This window comes from Cryptomeria japonica, chromosome 4 (genome assembly GCF_030272615.1).
Source record: "Cryptomeria japonica chromosome 4, Sugi_1.0, whole genome shotgun sequence".
Classification (NCBI taxonomy): Eukaryota; Viridiplantae; Streptophyta; class Pinopsida; order Cupressales; family Cupressaceae; genus Cryptomeria; species Cryptomeria japonica.
Genome location: NC_081408.1, coordinates 345,901,743 through 345,928,215, shown reverse-complemented (window position 1 = coordinate 345,928,215; position 26,473 = coordinate 345,901,743). Strand labels below are relative to the sequence as shown.

Sequence of the window (26,473 nt, the reverse complement as noted above, 5' to 3'; positions counted from 1 at the left end):
CCTTGGAATGCATCGACTTTCATTGCTAGTTGATCATGATTGGTCAAAATCACCTAGAAAGATAGGCGCTGTCCTCTTCTTGAGAATCCAATCATTTGGAAGGAGAATTCAGATTACTTGTATACAGATTGCATTGTGTTCTCAGATTCTGTAACAGTAGCAGCAGGGGTGGCAAGTCACTTGGTACAACCTCACACTTTGGAGCCCATTATCATTGAGGATATGTTTGCTTCCATCACCGATTTATACCAGGTTCTTCACATTTCATTTTATTGTTTAAATGGAGAAAGTGTGAATTTCTATCAGTCCTTAGTCCTCAGAATTCTGAGACTTGGTCCTTGTAATCAGTCCATGTAATGGTACTTTAATAGCATGTTGTAAAGGTTCTCAATGAGGATTGAATTAGTTTAAGGACTGCATCTTATTTGGATAGTATTCTGAAGATGAATGCCAAATATTTGATTACATGACAGCAAGAGTTGTGACTGATATAGGAGTCCTATTTGTCCTTAATTCACTGGGGTAGTGGTTTCAAATCTTTCCTATGATATTCTATCATTATTGAAACTCATCTTGCATGAAGAATTTGCTTAACTGAAACTGAGAACAGCATGATAAACCATGACAGCCAAGTGTTTGTTGAAATGTCTAAGTAAAAAAATATTAGGATTTCATATCAGAAATTAGCAGGGATATTACAGAAGACGAGGTGATCAGAGCAGAAAACAAAGAATTGCTTGCAAAGAACAAAAAGAAGACAATTGCAGAGAGCAGAGAACTAGAGCAAAGGTCAGGGTGCAGAGGATTAAGTTTAAGAGAAGAAGATGATCAGTAAGATGTTACAAAACTTCATTTGTAACAAGGTACATAAATTGTATTTGTTTACATGGTTATTGTAAATCTCTGAGTGGGTGCTCAGAGCTAGGGGTTGGTGCTCCTTGGGTTGGTGCCCTAAACGTTGTAATCGGTTTCATTGTGAGGCTGGATTTGAATAGTAGACTTCAGCAGCTATTCTCACCGAGGTTTTTACCACATTGGGTTTCCCTCATAAATACATGTGTTATGTGGTGTGTCTTGTGTAGGTGTGATTCTTGATCTATTTGCATTTGCACACATTAGCTTAAAGTTTTAGAATATCAATGATTCACCCCCCCTTTCAGTGACCACTTGTGTTCTTCAGAACCATCTCCAATTCATCAAAAATTGATCATCCACCCCTACAAACAACACAAAGAAGAAAATAACTTCTAAGTAGGAAAACTTTTTGGTTGATGCAAGATTTCCCTTGCACTCATATGCTCCTACAATAGGCTATGTGGATTATGCAATTTGTAGGAGAATGCCATACTTAATTTATAAAAATCTTCCTAATCATGGTTGTTCGAATACAAAAACTCCACAAATGACTAGCAATTGGATATACTACAGGTTCCCCCTTCTTTGGAGGTTTAGGTTGATGAGTCTTAAGCAGCCTTATACTCTATTGAGTGCTAGTCTCCCTACCTCATTCCATAGGAAAAATGGCTACTCAACATGTGACCTCAGATAAAGTTAATGAAGCTATGACCACATCAAAAAAATGTGTAGCTATAGAGGAACATAGGTTAAGGTTCTAAGCACAACTTGCCCAACAAGCTCAATTGATAGAACTAGAAAAGGATAGGTTGGCACAAAAGGAACAATAAATTTGATGACAAGAATATTTTTGAGCTGGAAGCTTCAATGCGACAAGTGCTAGTCCTTATTTGAGCTGGAAATTACCTTGGTGAAGAATTTCCTAAGTGAAAGTTGGGAATTTTGTCAAGAAAATCAATTTAAACTTGTATATCCACAACTTATTTTGAATTGCACTCCTTCACAAGGAATTTCAGTCAAACCCTTTCAAAGAATTTTTCAAAATTATCTCGCTATTTCCCTCTTGTCAAGGTTGGAAAATCCGACCTTGACAAGGAATTTTGCTTGTCCAAGAATCAAATTTCCATCTCTTCCATGCTTATTGCTTCAAAAACTCCAAATCCCTAATAATTGGCTTTAACAACAACTTTAGAACATTTTTTGCAATTTTTAGCAATCCTAACAACATTCACAAGCTTTGACAACTTGACAAGATTTAACATCTTTTTGACAACTTTCACAATTGTGACCATTTTTGTAATGTCCCCTGTCCTTTTGAGGATCGAAACAAGGAGATATTTGCTGTCAAGAACTGGGTGTTATACTGTTTGCTAATGTTTCGTGTTATGCAGACTGTTGTCTCAGAAGTTTTCAGATTGATAAAGATAAAGATTTCAACAAACACACATTTATCTTGAAAGAACAACTACAAGTGATTCCCTAATGAAGTATGATAGCCAAACACACATATATAACCAAAGTATGATGTTCTATCACCCAAATCAGGCATCTAACAGCTAGCTCGCATTATTTCAAACAGTTGGCATGTGTCCTCAGAAAAGACAATAGAATATGATGCAAACCCAAGTCAAACTTCTTATTCATGTGATAAATCAAATTACATTCCAAGTGACAGCTTACAGAACATGACAAGACTGCTAATCAACGAGTACATTGACTGTCATATATCAGATTTTCTGAGTACATAGGAGACTGCAGACATACTCAAGCTCATAGACTGAAATTAATTAATTAAGGCAAGTTATTGAAACCTGGTCAAGTCGCCTTGATAGTGCATGCAAAGTTTGATGTCTTCAATCCCATAATTTGCCAAATCGAATCCATCCTTGGCCGTCCCTGCTGCTGTGGAGTATGGACTGAGAATCACCATGTAAATAGCCGAACTCACCTCAAATCTTCTCCATAATGATCGACTCTCTTGCGAAGAAGGATCACCCTTCTCACATGTGAGGTTTGGAAGTCAAGGGCACAAGTGGTGCAGGGCACCTAGCAGTTCAAGAATGAAAGCTTTGATTTATTTTTAGTTTGTGTGTTAATTGTGATGTAATAATGGACCAACCATTGAGGACTCAGTAGAACCATGGTTGTGTTGTCCAAATTTTGGTTTGAGTCAATTATGCTCAGGATGCTGTTAGCCTGAGAAGTGAAATGCTCAGGTAGTTCACAGGCAAAATACTCCAGATGAATGTATTCATGTATTAGGAGTCAATTGAGTTGTGTTTAGGTCTTCTAGGGTGTTTGAGGACCTTGAAGAGTCCTAGAATGCAATAGAATGCAAAATTGCATCCTGGAGCAAAAGTTGTCAAAAGTTGTTGAGCAACATTTTGCAATTTCTTGCAAACGTTGCATTTTTGGTTATAGGCGTTAGGAAGTTGGTTGAACCAACTGAAATAACTGGATAAAAGCCAAATTTCACTTCATTGTACGAGTTGGAGGATTGGAAATGCAAGAGCAATTTTTTGGTTTGTGAATCAACCTTGTTTTAACCGTTTTTTGACAATTTTGTCTTGTTTTCCTTGCTTGTACAGTCCAGTACGGACTATATGGTGTAAACTCATTGCCATCTTTGTATGTTCTTTGCATTTGCTTTCAATAAGGTTGATTTGCAGGTTTGATTGTTCCAGGTTGTAGAGATTTCTCTCATTCTTTGCAACTAGGAGCAAAACCCTTGCAAGTAGGGTTTCAGAGCAAGAAATGGCTCTAACCTAAGCATTCTTTGATGGCACTTCTTGAAATCACTAAGAATCCTAGGTTAGGGTCTGTACATAGCTTTGGAATAGGGTGTGTGATGTTGCAGGTCTAGGTTGAGGAGAAACAATGAAGCCCTAGGCTCACCGCTGGGAGTAGGTGAGTTAGGACAGCAAGTAAAGTGCGATTTGTGAGCACATGGAGATTGGTGCAGGGCCAAGTGGCATATGAATGGAAAGACCTTTGAGTGCCCTTGAAGGTTCCCAAGGTGTTTAGAGCAGGAGATTTGACTGGTGAAGAGTTCTAGACCAATTTTGTCCATTCATCGGTTAGGCCTAAAACCCCCTGAAATAGTGCAGCATTGGAAACCACACTTGTATGAATAACCCAGATGCAGTTTTATAGTATTGTCTATAACTTCCAAAAGGGTACTCAAATCCATGATTTATTCCTAGGCTTGTTTGGGACTTTTGCAAATTAAACCCCAAAAACCGCTCAGGGAGGGCTAATGCAATTAGGCCTATTTAGGTACCGGTAGAGACCTAGAAGGCTTGAGAAACCAAGGGGATGGATTTGGTGAGTCTTAAACTTCAAAACACATTGGAGACACCTTGTCGAAACATTGGGAAACCATAAGAAGAGATTGTGTGTTATGATCCTTGCGGGAGTTGTTGGAGCCCAGGAGAGGAGTGTGTGAGTAACTGAGGTGGCAACCTCAAGTGGAGGAATTGATTGTCCAGAAACCATTGGCTATACCTAGGAGGCAAGTCAAGAAGGTTCAGACATTGGAGGTCTCATTATCATAAGCCCTGCCAAGTGCCATAGGAAGGACTTGAGTAGTTGTAGGGTTGAGTAGGAGAAGTCACTCAAGAAGGTGAAACAAACAAGGTTCCAAGACTCTCTGCATCAGAGTGGTATCAGAGCCATTCTTTGAAAGATTGGTGTATGTCAGATTGTGAGGAAGCAGAAGCAAGTTCCATGCCTCCAAAGGCAATGACTCCAGAAGCCATCCGACAGATGGTGGCAGAGATGATAGAAGGATTGAAGGATGCAGAAGGAAGTAGAGGAAGTAGAGAGGTAAAGAAGGAGAAGGGGAAGGTTAAGACAGAATGGGGTGATGAGACTGATGAAGAAGTGGAAGGTGGAGAGGAACCAGCAGCAGTAGCTATGCCTCAAGACCAAAAGTTATTCTTAGATGCAGTCAAATCCATTTCTAAAGACAACTTGGATGGATTACCCACATATGGAGGAAACCTCAATGGAGAAGACTTGCTAGATTGGATAGAAGCTCTCAATAATCACTTTGATTACAAAGAGGTAGCAGAAGAGAAAAGAGTCAATGTGGCCAAATCAAGAATGAGAGGATCAGTATTGGTTTGGTGGAATATGATGCAAGAAGAAAGGATACAAGAAGGCAAAAAGAAAACTTCATGGGAGCGTATGAAGATCAGACTTAAGGCACTATTCCTTCCAGGAGATTATGAAGTTCAAATTCATAAGAGACTACAAAATCTGAAACAAACGGCGTTAGATGTCAATGCATACACTGAAGAGTTCCATAAGCTCAGTTTGAGGGCTAGGAAGCATGAGAATGAGGTTGAGAAGTTGGCTTGGTACATGAATGGCCTTAGACAGAATATACAAGATGAGATAAGTATCCTCACACTAGACACCGTCCATAAGTGTTTTCAGTTGGCCCTAAGGGTAGAAGAGAAGAACAAAAGGAGGAGTGAACAAAATCAGAAACATAGGGGAGGTAAGAATTTCAAAGGTAGAGGAAACTTTGGTAGAGGGCAGCAATCACCAAGAAGTGAAGAGCAGCAAGGCCAAGAAGGCAGTGGAGACTCTCAAAGAGGAGCATTTAGAGGATCCTATAGAGGAAGGAGCAATTCCAGGGGCAGGTTTGGGAACTCAGGAAGAGGAAATACAGTCTTCACCGGTAGTTGTTATCATTGCAATCAAGTTGGACATACCATGAGTAAGTGCCCGGGGAAAGCCTCAAGTTCCACAAGCTCATACATGGGGGAAAGAAGAACTCAATTGTTGCAAGAGGAGGACACTCAGAGTGTAACTTCTTCAATCAGCAAGGTTGGGCCAGTGACAGATGGAGAAAACTTGATGATGAGGAGAACAATGCTCAAGATACCCCAAGCTCAAGAGCCACCACAAAGGAAAAGCTTATTTAGAACTACTTGTAGGTCACATGGGAAGATTTGTAAAGTGATTGTAGACTTAGTTTCTACTGAGAACATTGTCTCAATTGAAATGGTGGACAAACTCAAACTGAAAAGATTGCCTCACCTCACTCCCTATAAGGTATCATGGCTCAACCGGGGACAACATGTATTGGTTGATGAACAAGCATGGGTGGATTTTGAAATTGGTGAGTACAAGGACAGATTATTATGTGACATATTGCCTATGGATGCTTGTCATTTGCTGTTGGGCCGTCCATGGCAATATGATGTGAGAGCTACTCATGATGGGGAGAAGAACAACTATCTTATCACCAAGAATGGGAAGAAGTATCAAATGGATCCACTACCTAAACCAAAGGAAGAAAAGCAAATAGGCTCAAGTGTCATGCTGATGAGAGGTAAAGAGTTTCTCAAAGTGTTGAAGCAAGAAGGACAGCAAGGTCATGCTATAGTGTTGAAACTTAGAGAAGAAGCTAAAGCAGATCCAATGAGTGAAGTGCCTCAAGAGGTGCAAGGTCTACTCAAACAATATGTAGAAGTGATAGGGGATGACTTACCTGATTCTTTGCCTCCAATGAGAGATGTAAATCATCAAATAGACTTAATACCAGGGGCCAATCTGCCAAACAAAGCTGCCTACAAAATCACACCTGGTCAAAATGAAGAGATCGCCAAACAAGTGCAAGAACTCTTAGACAAAGGGTTTATCAAAAAGAGTTTGAGTCCATGTGCTGTCCCTACTATGTTAGTGCCTAAAAAGGGAAGCAAATGGAGAATATGCACGGACTCCAGAGCAATCAACAAGATGACTATAAGGTACCGGTTTTCTATGCCTAGGATTGAAGACCTATTAGACAACCTAGGAGGTGCAAGCTACTTCACAAAGGTGGATTTAAAGTCTGGTTACCATCAGATCAGAATCATACCTAGAGATGAATGGAAGACAACCTTTAGAACCAATGTAGGCCTATATGAGTGGTTGGTGATGTCATTTGGCCTCACCAATGCACCTAGTACCTTCCAAAGGCTCATGAATGAAGTCTTAGTTGAGTTAATTGGTAGATTTGTAATTGTATATCTTGATGACATTTTGATCTACAGCAGGTTCAAGGAGGAACACCTCAAGCATTTGGAGATGGTTTTGAAGAAGTTGAAGGAGGCTCAACTCAAGATTAACCTTGAAAAATGTGAGTTTTTGAAAACAGAGCTTGTATACCTTGGTTTTGTTATTTCCCAAGGATGCTTAAAAATGGATCCAAGTAAGGTAAAAGCAATACTTAATTGGCCAATCCCTAGGGGCATAAGTGAAGTTAGAAGCTTTCATGGAATGGCATCTTTTTATAGGAAATTTGTGAGAAATTTTAGCCATGTTTGTGCTTCTATTCTCAATACTATTAAAGGAGGGATTAAATGTCATTTTAAGTGGACAGAGGAAGCCAATAAGGGGTTTGAGATGTTGAAAACCAAGATAGCAGATTTGCCAACCCTTAGATTGCCTGATTTCAATCAGTTGTTTACAGTAGAATGTGGTGCAAGCCAAAGGGCAATAGGGACAGTTTTAAGCCAAGAGGGACATCCTATAGCTTTCTTCTCAGAAAAGTTAAATGAAGCTAAGCAAAGGTACTCCACATATGACTTGGAGTTTTATGCAATGGTTCAAGCATTGAAAACATGGCATCATTGCTTGCTGCCCAAAGAATTTGTAGTCTTCACTGACAACCATGCTCTTAGTTTTCTCAATGGGCAAGAGAAGTTGAACCAAAGACACCTAAAGTGGGTTGAGTATCTACAATCTTATACATTCACTATTAAATACAAGAAAGGGACAGCCAACAAAGTTGTTGATGCATTAAGTAGGAGAATCATGACCATGCAGGAAATTCAATTGCAAAGTGTGGGTTTGAATGAGTTGAAAGACCTATACAAGGATGATAAGGATTTTGCAGAGATATATAATGTTTGTTCTGATTTTTCTAATACCTCACATGTCTCTTATTTAGAATACATGATACAAGAAGGTTTGTTGTTCAAAGGTCGTCTTCTTTGCATACCTCAATATTCTATGAGACAAAATATGATTCAAGAGAAGCATCAAGGAGGTCTAGGAGGTCATTTTGGCATTGATAAGACTTTGGAGCTGGTTGGTAGGTTTTATTATTGGCCCAAGTTGCAATCAGAAGTGAGAAGGTTTGTAGAACAATGTACCATCTGCCAAAGAGCAAAAGGAACCTCAAGTAATGCAGGTCTATATCAGCCCTTGGTCATACCTTAGAGGCCTTGGGAATGTTTGAGCATAGATTTTGTGTTAGGCTTGCCTAAGACACCAAGAGGATTTGATAGTGTGTATGTGGTAGTAGATAGGCTCAGCAAAATGACACATTTCATACCTTGCAAGAGTACCAATGATGCCACCTATATTGCAGGCTTCTTCTTCAGGGAAATAGTCAGAATTCATGGTCTTCCAATCAACATTGTTAGTGATAGAGATGTGAAGTTTTTGAGCCACTTTTGGAGGACACTTTGGAGGAAGTTGGGCACCAAGTTATCTTTCTCATCTGCCTGTCATCCTCAATCAGATGGTCAGACAAAAGTAGTCAACCGGTCATTAGGTAACTTGCTAAGATGTCTTACCAAGCAACATGGACAGACTTGGGATCTAGTACTTGGACATGCAGAATATGCATATAATGACTCAGTGAACCGTAGCACCGGTAAAAGACCTTTTGAGATAGTTTATGGATTCCATCCTAGGGGCATATTAGAGCTCAGAGATCTCAGTTCAAGGCACCCAAGAGTGCACAAGGGGAGAACTTTGCAGAAGGCATTAAAGAGGTGCATGATAAGGTAAGGCAGTCCTTACAACAAAAATCTGAGCAATATAAGGTTCAAGCTAATAAAACAAGGAGGAAGGTACACTTTCAAGTAGGAGACTTAGTGCTGGCATATCTTACGAAGGAGAGACTTCCAAAAGGGCAGCCTATCAAGCTCATGATGAAGAAAATTGGACCTCTCAAGGTGGTGCACAAGTATGGGTAGAATGCCTATGAGGTTGAACTTCCACCTACCTTGGGGATATCTCCTATCTTTAATGTATGTGATCTCTATCCATACAAGGGTGAGTCACCAATAAATCAGATAGACATGCCATCGCTTGTTCATGAAGATTGGGTAAAGGATTTGCCACCTAGTCAACCGGTTGAATTGGAAAGCATCTTAGATACCAAGATAGTTAAAAAAACAAGGAAAGGAGTCTACAAGCACTATCTGGTTAAATGGAAGGGGTTACCTGATTCAAATGCCATGTGGATGTCAGAGACGGATATACTTCAGCATGGAGTGGAGATTTCAGACCTTATAACTCAAGGGACTTGAGTTCTTTGACCCAAGGGAGTATGGTGTAGGGCACCTAGCACTTCAAGAATGAAAGATTTGATTTCTTTTTAGTTTGTGTGTTAATTGTGATGTAATAATGGACCAACCATTGAGGACCCAGTAGAGCCATGGTTGTGTTGTCCAAATTTTGGTTTGAGTCAATTATGCTCAGGATGTTGTTAGCTTGAGAAGTGAGATGCTTAGGTAGTTCACAGGCAAAATACTCCATATGAATGTATTCATGTATTAGGAGTCAATTAAGTTGTGTTATGGTGCAGGGCACCTAGCACTTCAAGCATGAAATTTTTGTTTTCTTTTTAGTTTGTGTGTTAATTGTGATGTAACAATGGACCAACCATTGAGGACTCAGTAGAGCCATGGTTGTGTTATCCAAATTTTGGTTTGAGTCAATTATGCTCAGGATGCTGTTAGCCTGAGAAGTGAGATGCTTAGGTAGTTCACAGACAAAATACTCTAGATGAATGTATTCATGTATTAGGAGTCAATTGAGTTGTGTTTAGGTCTTCTAGGATGTTTGAGGACCTTGAAGAGTCTTAGAATGCAATAGAATGCAAAATTGCATCCTGGAGCAAAAGTTGTCAAAAGTTGCTGAGCAACATTTTGCAATTTCTTGCAAACGTTGCATTTTTGGTTATAGGCATTAGGAAGTTGGTTGAACTGACTGAAACAAGTGGATATAAGCCAAATTTCACTTCATTGTATGGGTTGGAGGATTGGAAATGCAAGAGCAAGTTTTTGGTTTGTGAATCAACCTTGTTTTAACCGGTTTTTGACAATTTTGTCTTGTTTTCCTTGCTTGTACGGTCCAGTACGGACTATATGGTGTAAACTCATTGCCATCTTTGTATGTTCTTTGTATTTACTTTCAATAAGGTTGATTTGCAAGTTTGATTGTTCAAGGTTGTAGAGATTTCTCTCATTCTTTGCAACTAGGAGCAAAACCCTTGCAAGTAGGGTTTCAGAGCAAGAAATGGCTCTAACCTGAGCATTCTTTGATGGCACTTCTTGAAATCACTAAGAATGCTAGGTTAGGGTCTTGTTGTGACGTTTTCACACATCGCCCCATTGCAAATGGGGACCCATGTTTTTTGCTCGTTTTGTTCGTTGTCGCTTTGCTTTTTTAGGGTTTTGTTAGTTTGTTAGTTGTCTGGATTTAGGGTCAAGCCTTAGGGTTTTAATTACCGTCTTTTCAGGCCAGAATCCAGTCAGTTTTGAGAGCTTTTTGAGCTTCCTTTCGTAGGATGCAAATTTTGAATGCAATGAATTCGCCAGAATGGTCTAATTTTCAATTGGAATGTTGACGCAGAGTCTAAATTTGTCTAAGTGTTGATGATGAAGCATGAATTTTGTCCAATTGAATATTTTTGACCAAATTTTGACATTTTTGATTTTTGATCCTAGGCATTTCAAATGATTTGTTTTCGCCTTGTGAAGTGTTAAAATGTGTAAAATCATGTTATTTTGGCCTGTAGGAGCAAAATCGCTCCTGTCCCTCAGTGAAGGACGGGAGCTCGTTTTCAAATATTTTACTATTCCTGCAGGGTCAAGATGAATTACGAATCGGAAGTGATGGAGAAAGGCGAGATCTTTCCATTGAATATAAATTGAAGATTTTCATGAGCACAGAAATGCCTCCAGGGGAAAAATCGCTCCTGTCCCTCAGTGAAGGACCGGAGCTACAAATCCAATTTTGCTTTGTCCTTGCAAGATTTTAACGTCTTGACGATGTGAAAAGGTCCAAAGAGGTGCATTTTATCAAATGAATATAACTTGAAGCGCTGTCGGGGAGATCAACAGGATAACAAGTCCGGCTTGAGTAAGGTCCTGACCCTGAAATTTGACTAAGTCTGGAAACTGACAAAACCCCCAAAAACTAGATTTTGCAATATAACTCCTGGAGGTCTGAAACCACTCTCAAACATCCTGAAAGTATATATGGAATATAACTTAAAGTATAAGTTCTTATACTTAAATGTTATATTCCATAAAAATTATCCTGGTAGAGAGTGCGAAAAGTCAAATTTCGCTCCTGTCCCTCCCAGGAGGACCAAGGCGATGCGCTCCTGTCCCTCACCAAGGGACCAGAGCGAAATCCTTCATAGGGCATGTACTAGGCAAAGATCAAGCGAGTTTTATGTTTGAAGGCCAGGAAGACGATGAAATGAACTCATTGAAGATAAATTGAAGATTATGAAACGTCAGCAAGGACCCTAAATGCTTAAGTTCGCTCCTGTCCCTCAGGGAGGGACCAGAGCGAAATTTGCATAAAGGCTCTAAATTTTGAAAATTGATCACGTTCCAAGTGTCCAAGGGAATCAAATGGACTTCATTTTACGCGATGAAAGTGATGGCAAGTTGAAAAGGCAAAGACAAGTTCAAAATCTTGAAGTTCGCTCCTGTCCCTCTGGAAGGGACCAGAGCGATATTAATCATATTGGCTAAATCTCTCAAAATTCACGTTAAGTCAAGGTTTTTGCGGATCACACAAGGCCTAAGGCATCATAACAAGGTGATATGCAAAGGGGTTGAACGTTAAACAATCATCAAATCGAACAAAGGGGCTATATCGCTCCTGTCCCTCTCCAAGGGACCAGAGCGATTTGCATGGGATCCTTCATTTTCCTTCAAATGCATGTCAAGGCAAGTTCACACAAGATCAAGGACGTCTTTTGAAAGGTAATGGACGAGGAATTGGTACCAAGAACGAAGAATGTCAAGTAAAAACGTAGGGATCGCTCCTGTCCCTCTCCAAAGGACCAGGGCGATATCACCACAAAAGGACATTCAATCGCAAGGATAAGTCAATCCAGTTCGAAGATCCCAAGGAAAATGGCAAATTCAACGTAGAAATAAAGACCTTGGACGTAAAAAATGCAAGAATTATGATCAAATTGATGGATCGCTCCTGTCCCCCAGTCAGGGACCAGGGCGATGAGGTACGTATCTTCTCACTTTTTCATTTTGGCGCTTAAAACACATTTTTTAATTTATTTAAATGTTAACAAAATCGATATTTTATTAAAAATAGCATTTAAATATTGCGCTTAATGTTAATTAATTATTTTGCCTTGTAAAAATCGAATTTGTCAATTTAAATGATAAAGGCATTTAATTAATTATTTATTAATTAATAAAAATCAAGAGGAGCGCTTAGATAGGGAGGTCGGCCTTTATTATTTAATTAAAATCGTTTAAAAATTGCTTTATTTCACAAAAGTCGGCCTTAGGGTGAATGATGAGAGGCGCTTATATAAGGGAGGTGAAAGATTTTTATTTTCACATTATCATTTTTATCATCTCAAGTGCGATTTAAGGAAGACAAAGGGAGAAGTGCAAAGTTGTGTTCAAGGTGGTGCGAATTTCATTTCAAGCAAGGTGGTGCGAATTTCATTTCAAGCTAGGAGGTGCGAATTTATATCCAAAGGAAGGCGTTAGTACTATCCAAGGAAGTGCGAACTTGTCCAAGGCATTGGAGATCACGTCAAGGATATACTAAAGGTGGCGAAATTGCTATTTTGAAGAGGAGATCACGTTGAACACATCTAATATCAATTTTGCCTAGGCGATTTCATTTATTTTGCATTCTAGAGTTAGCTCTCTTCTGAGGTATGGCGATATTTGTTTTATTGTTTTAGTTTTTGATCGTCATAAGCTTAGATTTTGAAATTTTGAAATTTTGAATTCATAGCTCAATAGTCGTTTTTAGGAAATGATTAATAAAAGACTTATCATTAAGTTTCCTAAATTTTGCTCTCTAATTTATGTTATGTATTGCGAAATCATGTACTAATTTTGAAATGTTGTGTAGGCATCAAATGGAGATCTCTTCAAGGACGGTCTTCGCCAGGACGATCAAGCCAGGACAAGGGCGACCTCTTTCAATCCAGCGTTCCAAGGCGAGGTACATCATCTTCTTGCACATCAAGGATACAAGGAGTTAGAACAAGGGCTCGTTGAAGAAGCAAATAATTCTAGATGAATTAATTAAAGATAGCCTCTCAACGACATCAAATTGAATATCTAGCAAGCTACAAGTGTCAGATGAGGTGGCATCCCAGTCATCACTCCTCCAGTCAGTGTGGTCCACCTCAGCATGTCCAGAGTCAATGTACCTAACTCATGGAAGGTGGCACAAACTCCGATGTACCTACCCCGGCTATCCATTGGTCGATTTTTCTAGAAGGGACATGTGTCCAAGCAATACAATTATTTCATTGGTCAAGCATTAAATGTTATGTAATGGTTGTAACAAACCCTAATTAGGGTTTTCATTGTAAAATCTTGGCCATTGATCTTGAATTGATCTAAGCCATCAAATTGTATTGTGGGCACTATATAAGCCCAGGCATTTCATTTGTAAAGGCTAATTAGTAATAATTAGCAATAAGTTAGAGATAGCATGTAAATAGTTGGAAGAGTTAGAATATAGTTGATAGAATAGCAATTAGAGTAGAATAGGAGGACAAGGCAAGAAATTGTTGCCATTGATTGTAAACAAACTCCATTTTCATTGAAGTAATGGTGAAATATGTCGTTTTCTTGCAATTTGCATGGTTTCTTGTTGAGTCTTCAATCCTAGATGGTAGATGATTAGATGAATGGAGGAAATGTGATTAATTGATGGTGGAATTCGTATATCCATACTACTAGCAGTTTGTTGATTGCAGACTTGCCTTGTGTAGTCAACTGGAATCGTTCAGCTTAAGCTCAATTTCAATTTGTTGCCTCTTCATTGATATGCATCAACTTGGATGGTATCTATGCCTGCGGTGATGATTTGAACATCATAAAGCTTCCCTTAGAAGATCGCACTAGCCTTGTGTAGATGTTCCATTGATGTCAAAACAAGATCTAGTTAGAGTTTCATCAAAAATCAAGTCATTGCTCCTACATTCTTAGTACTAGGATTAGATCCTCTCTTCGCCCTTATCCTTTTTTCATTTTTTTTCAAATCCAAGTTAGTCAGAGCCTGTGTCCAGCAAAGCAGATCGGAAGTTCAATCATCACATGTAAGTCCCCTTGTGATCCCAGCAAATCACATCATACCACTGGAGCTTGTCCACACGTAGAGACCCTACATCAAGGAACCTTGGAGTCTATCTAACTGATCCTTTACGCGAATCTTCAGCAGTTAGAGACTATTTTCTCAAGAGAGGATAAGATACCCTTAGGTATTTTATTCTGTGTTAGGCTGTGTACAAAATACACGTCAACAGGTCTGTACATAGCTTTGGAATAGGGTGTGTGATGTTGCAGGTCTAGGTTGAGGAGAAACAATGAAGCCCTAGGCTCACCGCTGGGAGTAGGTGAGTTAGGACAGCAAGTAAAGTGCGATTTGTGAGCACATGGAGATTGGTGCAGGCCCAAGTGGCATATGAATGGAAAGACCTCTGAGTGCCCTTGAAGGTTCCCAAGGTGTTTAGAGCAGGAGATTTGACTGGTGAAGAGTTCTAGACCAATTTTGTCCATTCACCGGTTAGGCCTAAAACCCCCTGAAATAGTGCAGCATTGGAAACCACACTTGTATGAATAACCCAGATGCAGTTTTATAGTATTGTCTATAACTTCCAAAAGGGTACTCAAATCCATGATTTATTCCTAGGCTTGTTTGGGACTTTTGCAAATTAAACCCCAAAAACCGCTCAAGGAAGGCTAATGCAATTAGGCCTATTTAGGTACCGGTAGAGACCTAGAAGGCTTGAGAAACCAAGGGGATGGATTTGGTGAGTCTTAAACTTCAAAACACATTGGAGACACCTTGTCGAAACATTGGGAAACCATAAGAAGAGATTGTGTGTTATGATCCTTGCGGGAGTTGTTGGAGCCCAGGAGAGGAGTGTGTGAGTAACTGAGGTGGCAACCTCAAGTGGAGGAATTGATTGTCCAGAAACCATTGGCTATACCTAGGAGGCAAGTCAAGAAGGTTCAGACTTTGGAGGTCTCATTATCATAAGCCCTGCCAAGTGCCATAGGAAGGACTTGAGTAGTTGTAGGGTTGAGTAGGACAAGTCACTCAAGAAGGTGAAACAAACAAGGCTCCAAGACTCTCTGCATCAACAAGCTAGAGCCAAATTGATAGGGCATATCAGTCAGATCTGAATACTGATTTGCAGTTATTTAGAGAGGCTGATCCTCTCTCAAATCACCACCAAATAGTCTCCTTGTGAATCGCCTAGGTCTTCTCCTTAGATCGCTGTCCTCAATCATACAAATCGATGTATCAATGATGATTATTAAACAAAATCGTGGAAAGTCTGAACACTGTTTTCAGATTGATCATTAGCTGTTACTTATGGTCGATTCTCCTCCAAATTATACCAAACAGAATCGCCTTACCCTTTGGGTAAGATCGCTGTCTATAATTCTTTGATAAGAGGATTCCCCATTATTATATGTTCAAATCGATGGTGCATAGGGTGCAGTCAGACTTGTCTCAGACCTGAAGATATACAGTTAGCTCCACGTTTTTACCTCCAAATAGAGTCGTCCTTCCCTTTAGGCAAGATAGTTGTCTTCAATAAACACACAAGAAGCATTCACCATGGCTAATGAGCAAAAACATGAAAGTCTGAAGGTCTGAATCAAACACCACAAATCTGATATTAAACTTTATGAGCTCAAATAGGAAGACTAAATATCCTCCTCTCAACTGCAAATTGTTCTTCAAAGAAGACTTCACAAATTAGGCACCGATGTAGATCCCGTCACGAACCTACTCCCAAAATGAAGAACTAGGGTTTCGTCCAGCCCTTCTACCAAATCTGCTGGAAGTTTGCGTCCTCAGAGATTCAACCAAATGCCACGCATCAATCATTTCATTATATCCAAATCTCTACTCTGCCTGATGATCAATCACCCTCTTCTATTTATCCTTTTCATAACCCATTGTGAGATTCCTTCTAGAAGAGGGTAGGTACACTTTATTATTTATTAAGTGACTTTTTTAATTATTTTAAAAATTTAATTGTATACTATAGTCACTATTTAATTAAATGTTGTCAAATTTGTCAAGGGAAGGTCATCATGAGGGTTGATCTTTGAGCTTTGACGAATGATGAAATATTTAAAGATTTGATGTCTTGACAAGGAATTCCTTGTCAAGGTTGGATTTTCCAACCTTGACAGGAGGGAAATAGAGAGATAATTTTGTAAAAATACCTTGAAAGGGTTTAAGTGAAATTCCTTGTGAAGGAGTGCAATTGAAAAGAAGTTGTGGATTTATAAGTTTAAATTGATTTTCTTGACAAATTTCCCAACTTTCACCTAAGAAATTCTTCACCAAGGTAATTTCCAGCTCAAACTTGTTTTTGTCATTTCATTTCCAGCTTAAACAAGAGGAAGTGATCTTAAACAATTTCACTTCCAGCTAAAAGAAAGGTAAGTGATCTTAAGCAATTTCATTTCCAGCTTAAACAAGATGAAGTGATCTTAAGCAATTACATTTCTAGCTAAAACAAGAGGAAGAGATTTCATTTCCAGCTCAAACAAGAGGATGTGATCTTAGGCAATTTTACTTCTAGCTTAATCAAGGATCAACACTCACTAATCCAGCTTACCCAAGGTCTAGCAATCAAGAGTCCAGCTTACATAAGGAATTCCGCCCTACATTCTAGCTAAACTATGAAATAGCGCCATCATGTCCTTATTGCTCTCACCTGCTCATCATTAATTCATGATCCTATCTAAGTGGCACTAGGGTAAGGTTTGCTTTCCAAGTCGGCCCCTTATTGACAAACTCAAATTTTGAAAATCAAAATTGAAATATGAAAAGCAAGACAACTAGAAGAGAGGAGGTAATTTGCATTAAGAGATGCTATAAGCAAGAGTTCTAAGTTCATTTTCAAAAGCATCAATTTAATTTGCATTTAGGAGTAGATCAGACTTATTCGCACAGAAGAAGATTGATATGAAATGCAATGGGGAGGTAGTTGATTGGGTGCACTCTCACCTTGCCTTTGGTGGGAAATCAGGTGTTGAACAAGCCGAGCTTATCTAAAGGGAACAAAAACAATAATATTAATAATCCAAGCCAACTTAAAGGGATTGCAAGTCACTTGATTTCAAATCCTTAGATGCCCAAGATGCCCTGATTGTTTAAGGATGCAATTTCAAGAATGACGAACGATATGAAGGAGGATCTAATCCTTCATTCAAACATCAAATCCATCCCAATGATTGATAGCAGGGATAGTGTGAATTGGAGCAGAATTTAAGGAATTAAGAGATTCTTGAATCAGATTTTAAGGTGAACTACACCTGGTTGAAAAGTAAATCAGAATCATACAAGCGCAAATTCAAGAAAATTCTGAAAAGTGAAGATTCTAAGAGAAGGAAATGCAAATTCCAAATTGAGTGCAGATTGGCGAAAGAGAAGACAGGATTTTCCAAGGAAAATATACACCCAGATTTAAACGAATTTCACCTGAGATTGCAATTTCCAGATCTGAAACAGTTCACATTTCCAGACCTAAAGTGTCACTTTCAGATTTGGCAATTGTGAAATGTTAATTTCATGTTTATTCATTCTATAGTGTTTTAATTCAAAATGTATTTTTTTGGGGGTTCGATGCGAAGATGGAAGGCTAGGAAGGATGACCATTCAAGGAAACGTGAGGAATCAATCACATGTAAGAGTTCAAGTTTCACATCCAAGAAGAAGAGGATGAGGGATTCAGCTATGACAAGGATTTCTTGACATCAAGAAGGAAGATCAGCACATTAAATACAAGATCCACATTTCAATGATGAAGTCAAGGAGAAATATCATCACAAGCTCGAAGATGCAACTTGGAGAGAGGACTTCACAAGGATGCACAAGGGAGGCCAATCAACATCATGAAAGACTTATACATCGACATCTTGAATGCAATTTTCTTTCCCTTCACATTTTTCCCTCTTTACTTGCATTCGGGTTTTTAAAATCCGATTGCAAGTAAGAGGGAAATGTTAGTTTTTCCCCTTTGGTTGAAAAGATTTAATCTTCTTTTGCCAAAACTTCAAGTTTCAAAGTTGTCAAAAAGCTTGTCTTTCTAATTTCGGGTTTTAAGAACCTGATTACAAGTAAAGGTTTTCCCATTCCCATGTGGTTAAAATGAAGTTGGTCTGAAAGATCCCTAAATGGGTTCTTTGCTGCCCTGGATAAGTCTTAATTAATAAACTATCTTTCAGAGCCTTTTGGTGTTCTTAGAGACTAGACAGAAGATGCAGAAAGTGTTGTTTATTTTTTGGTGATGGGGATTGCAACCATTAACCAATAATAACATAGAATTCAACTCAAAATAAGATATCAGCTTCTGATTTTATTTATGACAGCAGATTACATTCAACTAAGAGTGAAGATGCATTCACCAAAACAATTAGAAACATACCACGGATCCAGCGCTGGGGTTTGTTGCTGATTTGCTATCCAGAAATGGATACAGGCATGAGTTGAAGGTACAAGGGCAGTCCAGATGTACCAATACACTTATACTACCTCCAAATGAATTACCAAAAACCCAATTACCAGCTGGAAATCCAAATTCTGCCAGGCAAAATTATACAATTTTAGCCTTAAATCCTCACTGTTTTGCTCACCCTGATCTCAATTCAAGCCTGATGACTGTGATTTCTTCTACACAGTCCTTGCTGATCCTAACAATGAAGTTAAGAACAAGAAATGGAGTTAAAACCCTCCATTTTATTTATTATCACTCCACAGCCATCTGTAATGGTACGGCCCCCCTTGGGAAATAGTAAAGCTGCCAAAAGAAATAAGTAATGCACTGAAATTGAATGTATTCTTGCTCAGATCTGATGTAAAGACCTTGCTGCTAATGATTACTGAGTTTTCTTGTTGAAATGACCCTCAATATGCCTGAAACAAGCTTCTGATGTGTTCCACGTGCCTCCTGTAGAAGGGATTCCGTCCTCCTGAAGACCAAATTTGAGGTTTCCGTCTCAAACCTGCTTGTTGTTGTAAATTGCAGACCTACAACTTCCAAGTTCTTCACAAAATAATATATCATAAATCAAGAATACCTCTAAGGCTGAATACATGCATTCCTTACATTCCACGTGGGATGTACCCGCTGCAAATGGCGGCCCTAAGGCTGCAAGGATCACGCCCAAGCTGAAGAATCAATCTGCCATGCTGAAACCCTTACTCTACAACCTGAATCCACAATGAAGAATGGCGTACTCAATCTCTGTCAACTATGCACTTTGCCTGAAGAATCCAATGCCAATAACTGCTGAGGGCTACGTCCCAGCCAGTCTAGATCTTGGGGTTTGCATCCCAGATGAAGAATCACTCACTCAGAGCAAATTCACAAAATAAGTTTGATTGTGTAAAAAGATAATGAACAATTAGGTCTTCATCTCATTATATCTCCTTTCCTTTCCAAGCCAAACCCTAAAAGGGAGTAAAGTTGGCGCATTATGAAAAGAGTGTTATTTTCTAATTATGGCATCAACTATAGGAAAATAACACTAAATTGCAAATAAATAGCGTCAGGCATCCAAAAAGACTCTAGAAGGTGAGAATCATGTAGCAAAGTTCAAGACCTTTCCAACGAGCTATGACACATAGGCATATCAACCCAGATGAAGCCAGAAACCCCTTATTACTCCGAAATGACTAAATACATAGCCTTATTTTAATCTATTAAATCGCTAACTTAGGAAATATTTAAATATATTAAAATATCTCCAGATATCCAATAACAGCCCAAAATAACCAAACAATTATGAATATAACTTTGTCTCCTATCTGTGACCGATGCCGAAAAAGCTGAGCTAACTGGCAGTCCCATCCCTAAAATCTAGGGATGCTCCTAGAAACTAGGAAACACACCCAATCTTCCTGAAACTGAAACCATAGTATGGTCCTATGGAACCTCAAATATGGAAACTACCACAACCTCCTAAAAGGTAGGGAATCTCCCTAAAAAGTAGGAACCTCTCTTCAAACACCTGTAACTGCTCAAAAGGATCCTGCTCTGCTCCTTGGTCCCCCACGTGGTCATTCAGTCAACTGCCAGTTCTCCCTAAAAAATAGGAGACCTCGTCTGAAGGTCCGAAACGGCTCACAGAGCCCCTGCAAAGCTCCATAACCCTCAAAATGAGTCCCCTAACCATGTCGTTGACCTACGGGAACTCGAATGGTAGGTCAACCCCTGCTCATCTCATGTCACCTAAAAAAAGGGGACATTACATGGTCTTCCGAAAATTCAATTCATATCCATCCGTGTTCATTAACCTTGTTCACAAACTTCATTCCCATCATTTTTCTCAAGTCAAAATCCCAATTTCGTACATTCCTTCATTTTTCTTATTGCAAGTCTATATGCATTCAGGTTTTAAAAACCCAACTGCAAATATGTTCTATCTCACTGGCATACTTGTAACACATCTCCCAAGATCCGAAATTGGCTAAAAGCCAAGTTTCAAGTGTTCCTATTTATTCACCATTTTCCTCTCAAGAGGGATGGAGTTTTTCCCCATTGAGAAGAAGAAATATGTTTCTTTCGGCTGATCTTGATGTTGCTTTGACACTTCTAGATCTTCGTTGCAGCGCACCAGGCTCTTGTTCAATGACTGATTTACCGTCATCTTCTTCTCAAAAGAAGATGAAATACAAATATGATAAGTACCAAAATGAGATCTTTCCTTCCCAAGTTTCCACTCCCATGGAGCACATCAAAGATATGGAAATAGGGCATGTTGACATGTCAGAGTTCGTTAAACGGGTGGAGGATCCCAAGGATAGCAATATGCAGCGCCTGTTGGACAGCCACATTCACCATGCTTCTTCCTTTCCAGTGGCTGCCCTAGAACCTGAGTTCGTTCTTGCTTGTGCTAATCATTTTTACAAAGAGACAAGAACTATCAGGAATGATGATGGGGAAGTGAGAATCTGTCTTGATGCGGACACTATTGAGAAGGTTTTCAGAATACCACCAACACCTGTGTACATAGAAATCTCCAGAGATAGTGCAGCTGAGTACTGTGTTTCAAGAGAGAAAGATTGCAAACGCCATATCAATAGATGGATCAGTGAGCCACGGGCTGCTTTTACATGGTGGGCTAAGTTGTATTATTGTGATTTCAAGTGGGAGATCGGAGACACAATCACACTTCTTAGCAGGATGATGGGTTTGGAACATTCTAATGTTTTTGAACCATGGATGTATAAGTTCATCATGCTCATAAGGCAGTCTCAAGTTTCAACACATCTCTTGGGGCGAAATCATCAGTGATACCCTTTGTGAACAACTTGCAGCAATTCCTTCCACTATGACGTTCTACATGAACTCATATTTAGTGTATATAGCAGCGCCACGCAGACACTTTCCTGGTCTTTCTACCAAGGGTGATCGCTCGCTTATACCCGTGTGGGATTACTATGACCAATTGCCTTTAAGACCCAGTAGATTGCACTACAAGAGGGTCCAGGACCCCTTCTTTGGTCATTATATGTGCCTGTTTGACAAGACATTGAAAAACAGAAAAGTGTCAGATGCCGCATGGGAGAAGGTGAATGAGTATGGCTGCTTATTCCTTCAATTTCCAACTTTCACTTACATGAGAGTTGGATGTTATAGCGGCCAGCCATATATGCTTCCTAGATATCCAACTGATAAGATCATTCTTATGGAGTTGGGAAGACAGATCATGGCTGTGCATGCACATCAATTTGTTAAGCATAAGGTTGGAATGGGAATTTCTACAAATAACCCATTGAAAATTGGCCATTATTCTCTCATTACATCCACCAAAGCCAAGGCCATGGAGATCGAAATGCAGGAAATAAAGCTCAAAAGATTCAAGCCAAGAGTAGATTTTGATTACCGAGGCATGAAGGAGAAGATCAAATCAAAAAGTCCTTCACGCATGTGCATCAGATAGAGGACATTTGGGTTGATCTCCATATAGAAAAGGAGGTTCGTAAGATGGATTATTGCAGACTCACTCTTGAGCAGATTGTTGACCTGAACATGGTGAACATTCCTGAAGGAATGATTGATGATGGAAAGATACTTGATCCTGAATATGTTGAAAAAAGCATTGATGAAGCACCACTTCCATCAATTCAATGGTCACATAAGGAATGTACTTCCATTCTTGATAGATTTCAGCCTATCTTAGCTAACACTAATACTTCGCTTAAGAGCAACGATGTTAGACTCATCAAGATCAAAATAGACAACAAGGAAGGTGCATCATCTTCAAGCCCGAGAATCAAGTTGAGAGTTAGCAGAGCAATGGTGCTTTCTCCTGAAGAAGTGACAATTCGAGGGAAAGAAAAGCCTCAGCTTCATATTCATGTAATTGATGTTGAAGATCCAGAGGAGGAACTACAATCAGATAATGCTCTTGAGTCACCCATTTCGGAGTCACCTCATGAAGTTCCCCCTCAGATTCCTTTAGAATTACCTATCTCTTCTCTTGACACGAATGTGGATGCTTTTTCCACTGTTCATATTGTTCTTGTTTCAGCGAGTGAATTTCCTCAAAAGGTCATTCCGATTTCAGCAGCAGAGCCGTCTCTTGATCATCCTGAAGAGAGTTTGATGAATATTTTGAGGATAATCCTGTGTATGCCCCTTTGTCAGAGATTGATAATTTTGCTTCTAGTTTTGATGAGTTCATGATGCAATCATCAGGTCTTTTGGTTAATGAGCAGTCTATAGTTGTTATTCAAACAGTAACTTCTCCTAGGATGAAGACTGTCGTTCAAACAAAAATTGTTTCTCCCTCACTTTCAGATGTTGCTCAAGGAGAATTGATGGCTTTACCTTGATGGCTTAGTTATTTTACTCCTAAAAGAAAGAAGCAAGAAATCTCTCCTAGCATCTTTGATTTCCAGCATCTCAAGCAATCAAAACCCAAGATTGCCAAAAGAGCTAAGACGATTTCAAGGGTAATAGTGGATAGTAACAGAAGGTGGCTAAAATTGTTGATCCAATTGTAGAGAAGCCACAGGAAGAGATGCAAGTTGCTGATTACAAGATCACAAGGGTGGAATTGGGTAAACAAACACATGAAGTAGTCAAGCATGATGCTCAACATTCGGTAGCCTCATTGGTGCAGTGGTATGATGAACTTCTAGCGAAGAAGGATAAGCTAGAAGAGAAAAATGTGCAACTTGTTGCAGCAATTCAAAAGATCACTAAGTCTTCTAATGAAGGGGACAATCCTTCAACTTCGTCAAATGCAATTGAATCGGTCCAAGGAGTTGAAAGAGCTACTCAAAAGGTACAACCATTGGACTCTTGGGTAGATCAGCTCCATGATTTATGTACCCAAGTGTTGAAAGACGTTTTCCAAATGATGGTCAAGTTGTAGGCCATTGAATAAAAATTGAACCAGGCTTTTGATGTTTTCAAACAGAACATGGAAAGAGTTGAAGGCAATTTGATGGTTTGGCATAAGATGCCTCAAAAAAAGTTGAATGCTCTTCAAGAACGTGACATTATTCCTTCCAGAGTCATGTATTTAGAATTCGAAGAACTCTTGGAGAACAAAGTCCTTGTTCTCAAATCACTCATTGAGGATATTGATGATGCCATGAAATTACGCACTGAAGCATTGCAAGATGTTGTTTCTCATTGTGAGAAAGCTTCTTGTAATATTATGGATCAGAATGGAGAATTGTTGCCAAAAGAAGAAGTTCTCTCAGATCTCCAAATGAAGATTCACCATGAATGGAGGAATGAACATTATCAGCTATATCGATTCAAGCTCTGGTGACATATTAAATTTTCTTGCAGGAAATCCAGTCTTCTCTTGAGAAGAACATCATTACAATCCTTCGTGCAGCGATGTTATTGTGAAAACCATGATCGTTGCGAAGAATACTCACGAGCCGAATCCTTATGAACTGCAAATGATCATCCAAAAGTTTGAAGGATTCATGGCCAAACATGCTGTAACATAAGTGTTTTTCAACACTTAGTTGTAATTTCAAATTTGTAATTTCAGTATTGTAGTTTCCTTTTTGACAACCTTACTTGTCAAAGCAATTTTGTAAATTGCAAGTTAAGTCATTACTTGCATTTTTGTAATTACAAGTAGGCTGATTACAAGTCAATTTGGAATAGGACTTGTAATTTTGAATAAGTCTTAGTAGTTGAATAAGTCATGGTGGTTGAGATAATTTCTTAAGTTAGTTGAGATACTGTAATATTTCCCTTAAATTTTTTTAATGTTTTTAGCAATAAGAGTTACAAGCAAACACCATAACCCGTTAAGGTTAGAGAAATAATCCAAACTGCTGAAAGGGAACGCTTCCACCTTTTGTTCACCGAGAGCCCAATCTAGGAGGGTGAGAGCATACGGTGTTCCGGGAATCTTTAGCACCATATATCAAACTACAATTACAATGCACAGGCGGCAAGCCAACCCCTTCTGCTTATCCAGCAGGATAGAAACTGAACTCTTGGTGGTAAACCAGCCAAGGGAAATGACAAGAAACTGAAACTCAATCACTCTACCGCATATTTCAGCGGGAGGACATTACATCAAGCTATCACTCTACTGCATATTTCAGCGGGAGGACAATTGCATAAAACTTATCACTCGACCACTTATTCAATGGGAGGACTGAGTACATAAACTGAATTACAAAGCAAGAAGGCGGCTAAGCCAACCTCTTCCACTTATGCAATGAGAATTACAAATAAGAACAACAAGAATGATTGATCAGTACTACCGAAACAATCTTACAAAAATAGAGATATGAGATAAGATAAGAAGCTTAATGCTGATCTCAAACAATCCACTATCAAAATCACACCACACTTGAACACTATTGCTGTTCTAATTCTGCAAGCTAGAAAACACACTATCCAGCCACTACCAGAAACACCAAAACACTCCTAACTTTCTCAAAACTAACCGGAATCACACCAAATAAAATGCAAATGACTAATATAACATAGGCAACCAATCCAATACCTCAAACTCGCAACTTGGAAGCCCCGAATGTGTTTCACGCATCCCAAGGTAAATCTGAAAATGGCGCTACAGCAGCAAACTTCGATTTGCAACCAAAAATTGTGATGACCACCAAAAGCCACGCCAAGATAGGAGAATGATTGTCTTCCCAATATGCTTCCAAAGAGTTGATACCCAGAACGATGCAATCACTTGGTCAAGAGGTATGAGCAAAGTATGGTTTCAGCAACTCCACGACCAGCAACAAGGAAACACTCCAAAATCCACACAAAACTCTCCACAATTTGCAAAACACTCATGGACAACACTGGAATTACAGGAACACAGCTAGGTACTATCTTCCAAGTACGAAACTAAGACTTAGCTAGGAAGCCACACTTCAAAGCTCAGATTTTCAATCGCCAAACTGGTAGCATAACAATGCAATTTCATAAGATATCAAATGAGAGGCCAAGCACCTGTATTTATAGATTTTTCTCTCTTAAATTCAAATGCAAATGGCACCCAAAACAATTGAAATTCAATTTCATTTCATGTCATAGCCTCCCCTAGACATGGCGTTAATTTTCCCAAACTCCCTAGGCAAAGTTTGAACTTTTTCCTAGGTGACAACTTTGCAATATAAAAATAACATAAACATGAAATATTTCATCTTTCTCAACGTCACCTTTTTAATGCCACTAACTTAGGAAAATAACAATATTGATGGCAGATAGATATTTTTCCTAAGTCGCCCACAACACAATTAATCAGTAATAAAAATAATTAAATATTAAACCTTAGGATAGGGAAATAATATTTAATTAAATAACTTATAACTCCAATACTGATTAATACCAAAATCAAGGATGAAGCTGTGCGATGAAGACCACTGAATTGTGCAAAGTCAGGACCTTGTCCGAGACTGCTAAAAATAGAAATGCTCAATACAGCCACTTACTAAAAATAGTAAGTTTTGACTTCACTAAAGAATCAAATGCATGTTTTGCCACCCTGAAGTTCACAGAAAACCCAGAAGGAAACCATAGACAAAACTGAAGAATTCCCTCCTGATAAACCCTAAAAAGCCCGCACAGAACTCCACAAAAGTTCGAAACCCTAATTCTCCTTTCCAAATAGCCTATGGGTCTCCGGAATAGGCCAATGGACCACTGTCCCCTTCTCCGCAGTGATTAGTTCAGTGGTCCATTGGCCTATTCCGGAGACCCTCTCCTATAAATACTTGAGAGGGTCTTTTGTAAAATCTATCTTTGGAAAGCAAACAAGTAAACTCTGCTAAATTTACGGCAAGAAAGACTTTGTGATTTTTATGTGTAATTTGAAGTTGAAAGAAATAGAAG

At 39.1% G+C, this 26,473-nt stretch overlaps 1 protein-coding gene across 7 annotated transcripts in view; it reads left to right on the top strand.

Moving 5' to 3' along the window:
- Positions 1–26,473, top strand: part of LOC131063623 (putative phospholipid-transporting ATPase 9) — a 265,322-nt gene that overhangs the window by 198,125 nt on the left and 40,724 nt on the right. For 3 of the 7 annotated variants that reach the window (XM_057997503.2, XM_057997504.2, XM_057997506.2), the window contains exon 13: positions 13,003–13,095. The exons of the other annotated variants lie outside the window; for them this stretch is intronic. In XM_057997503.2, the coding sequence (XP_057853486.2) occupies positions 13,003–13,095 (93 nt within the window). The remainder of the gene's footprint in view (positions 1–13,002; positions 13,096–26,473) is intronic. 7 annotated transcript variants of the gene reach the window in all.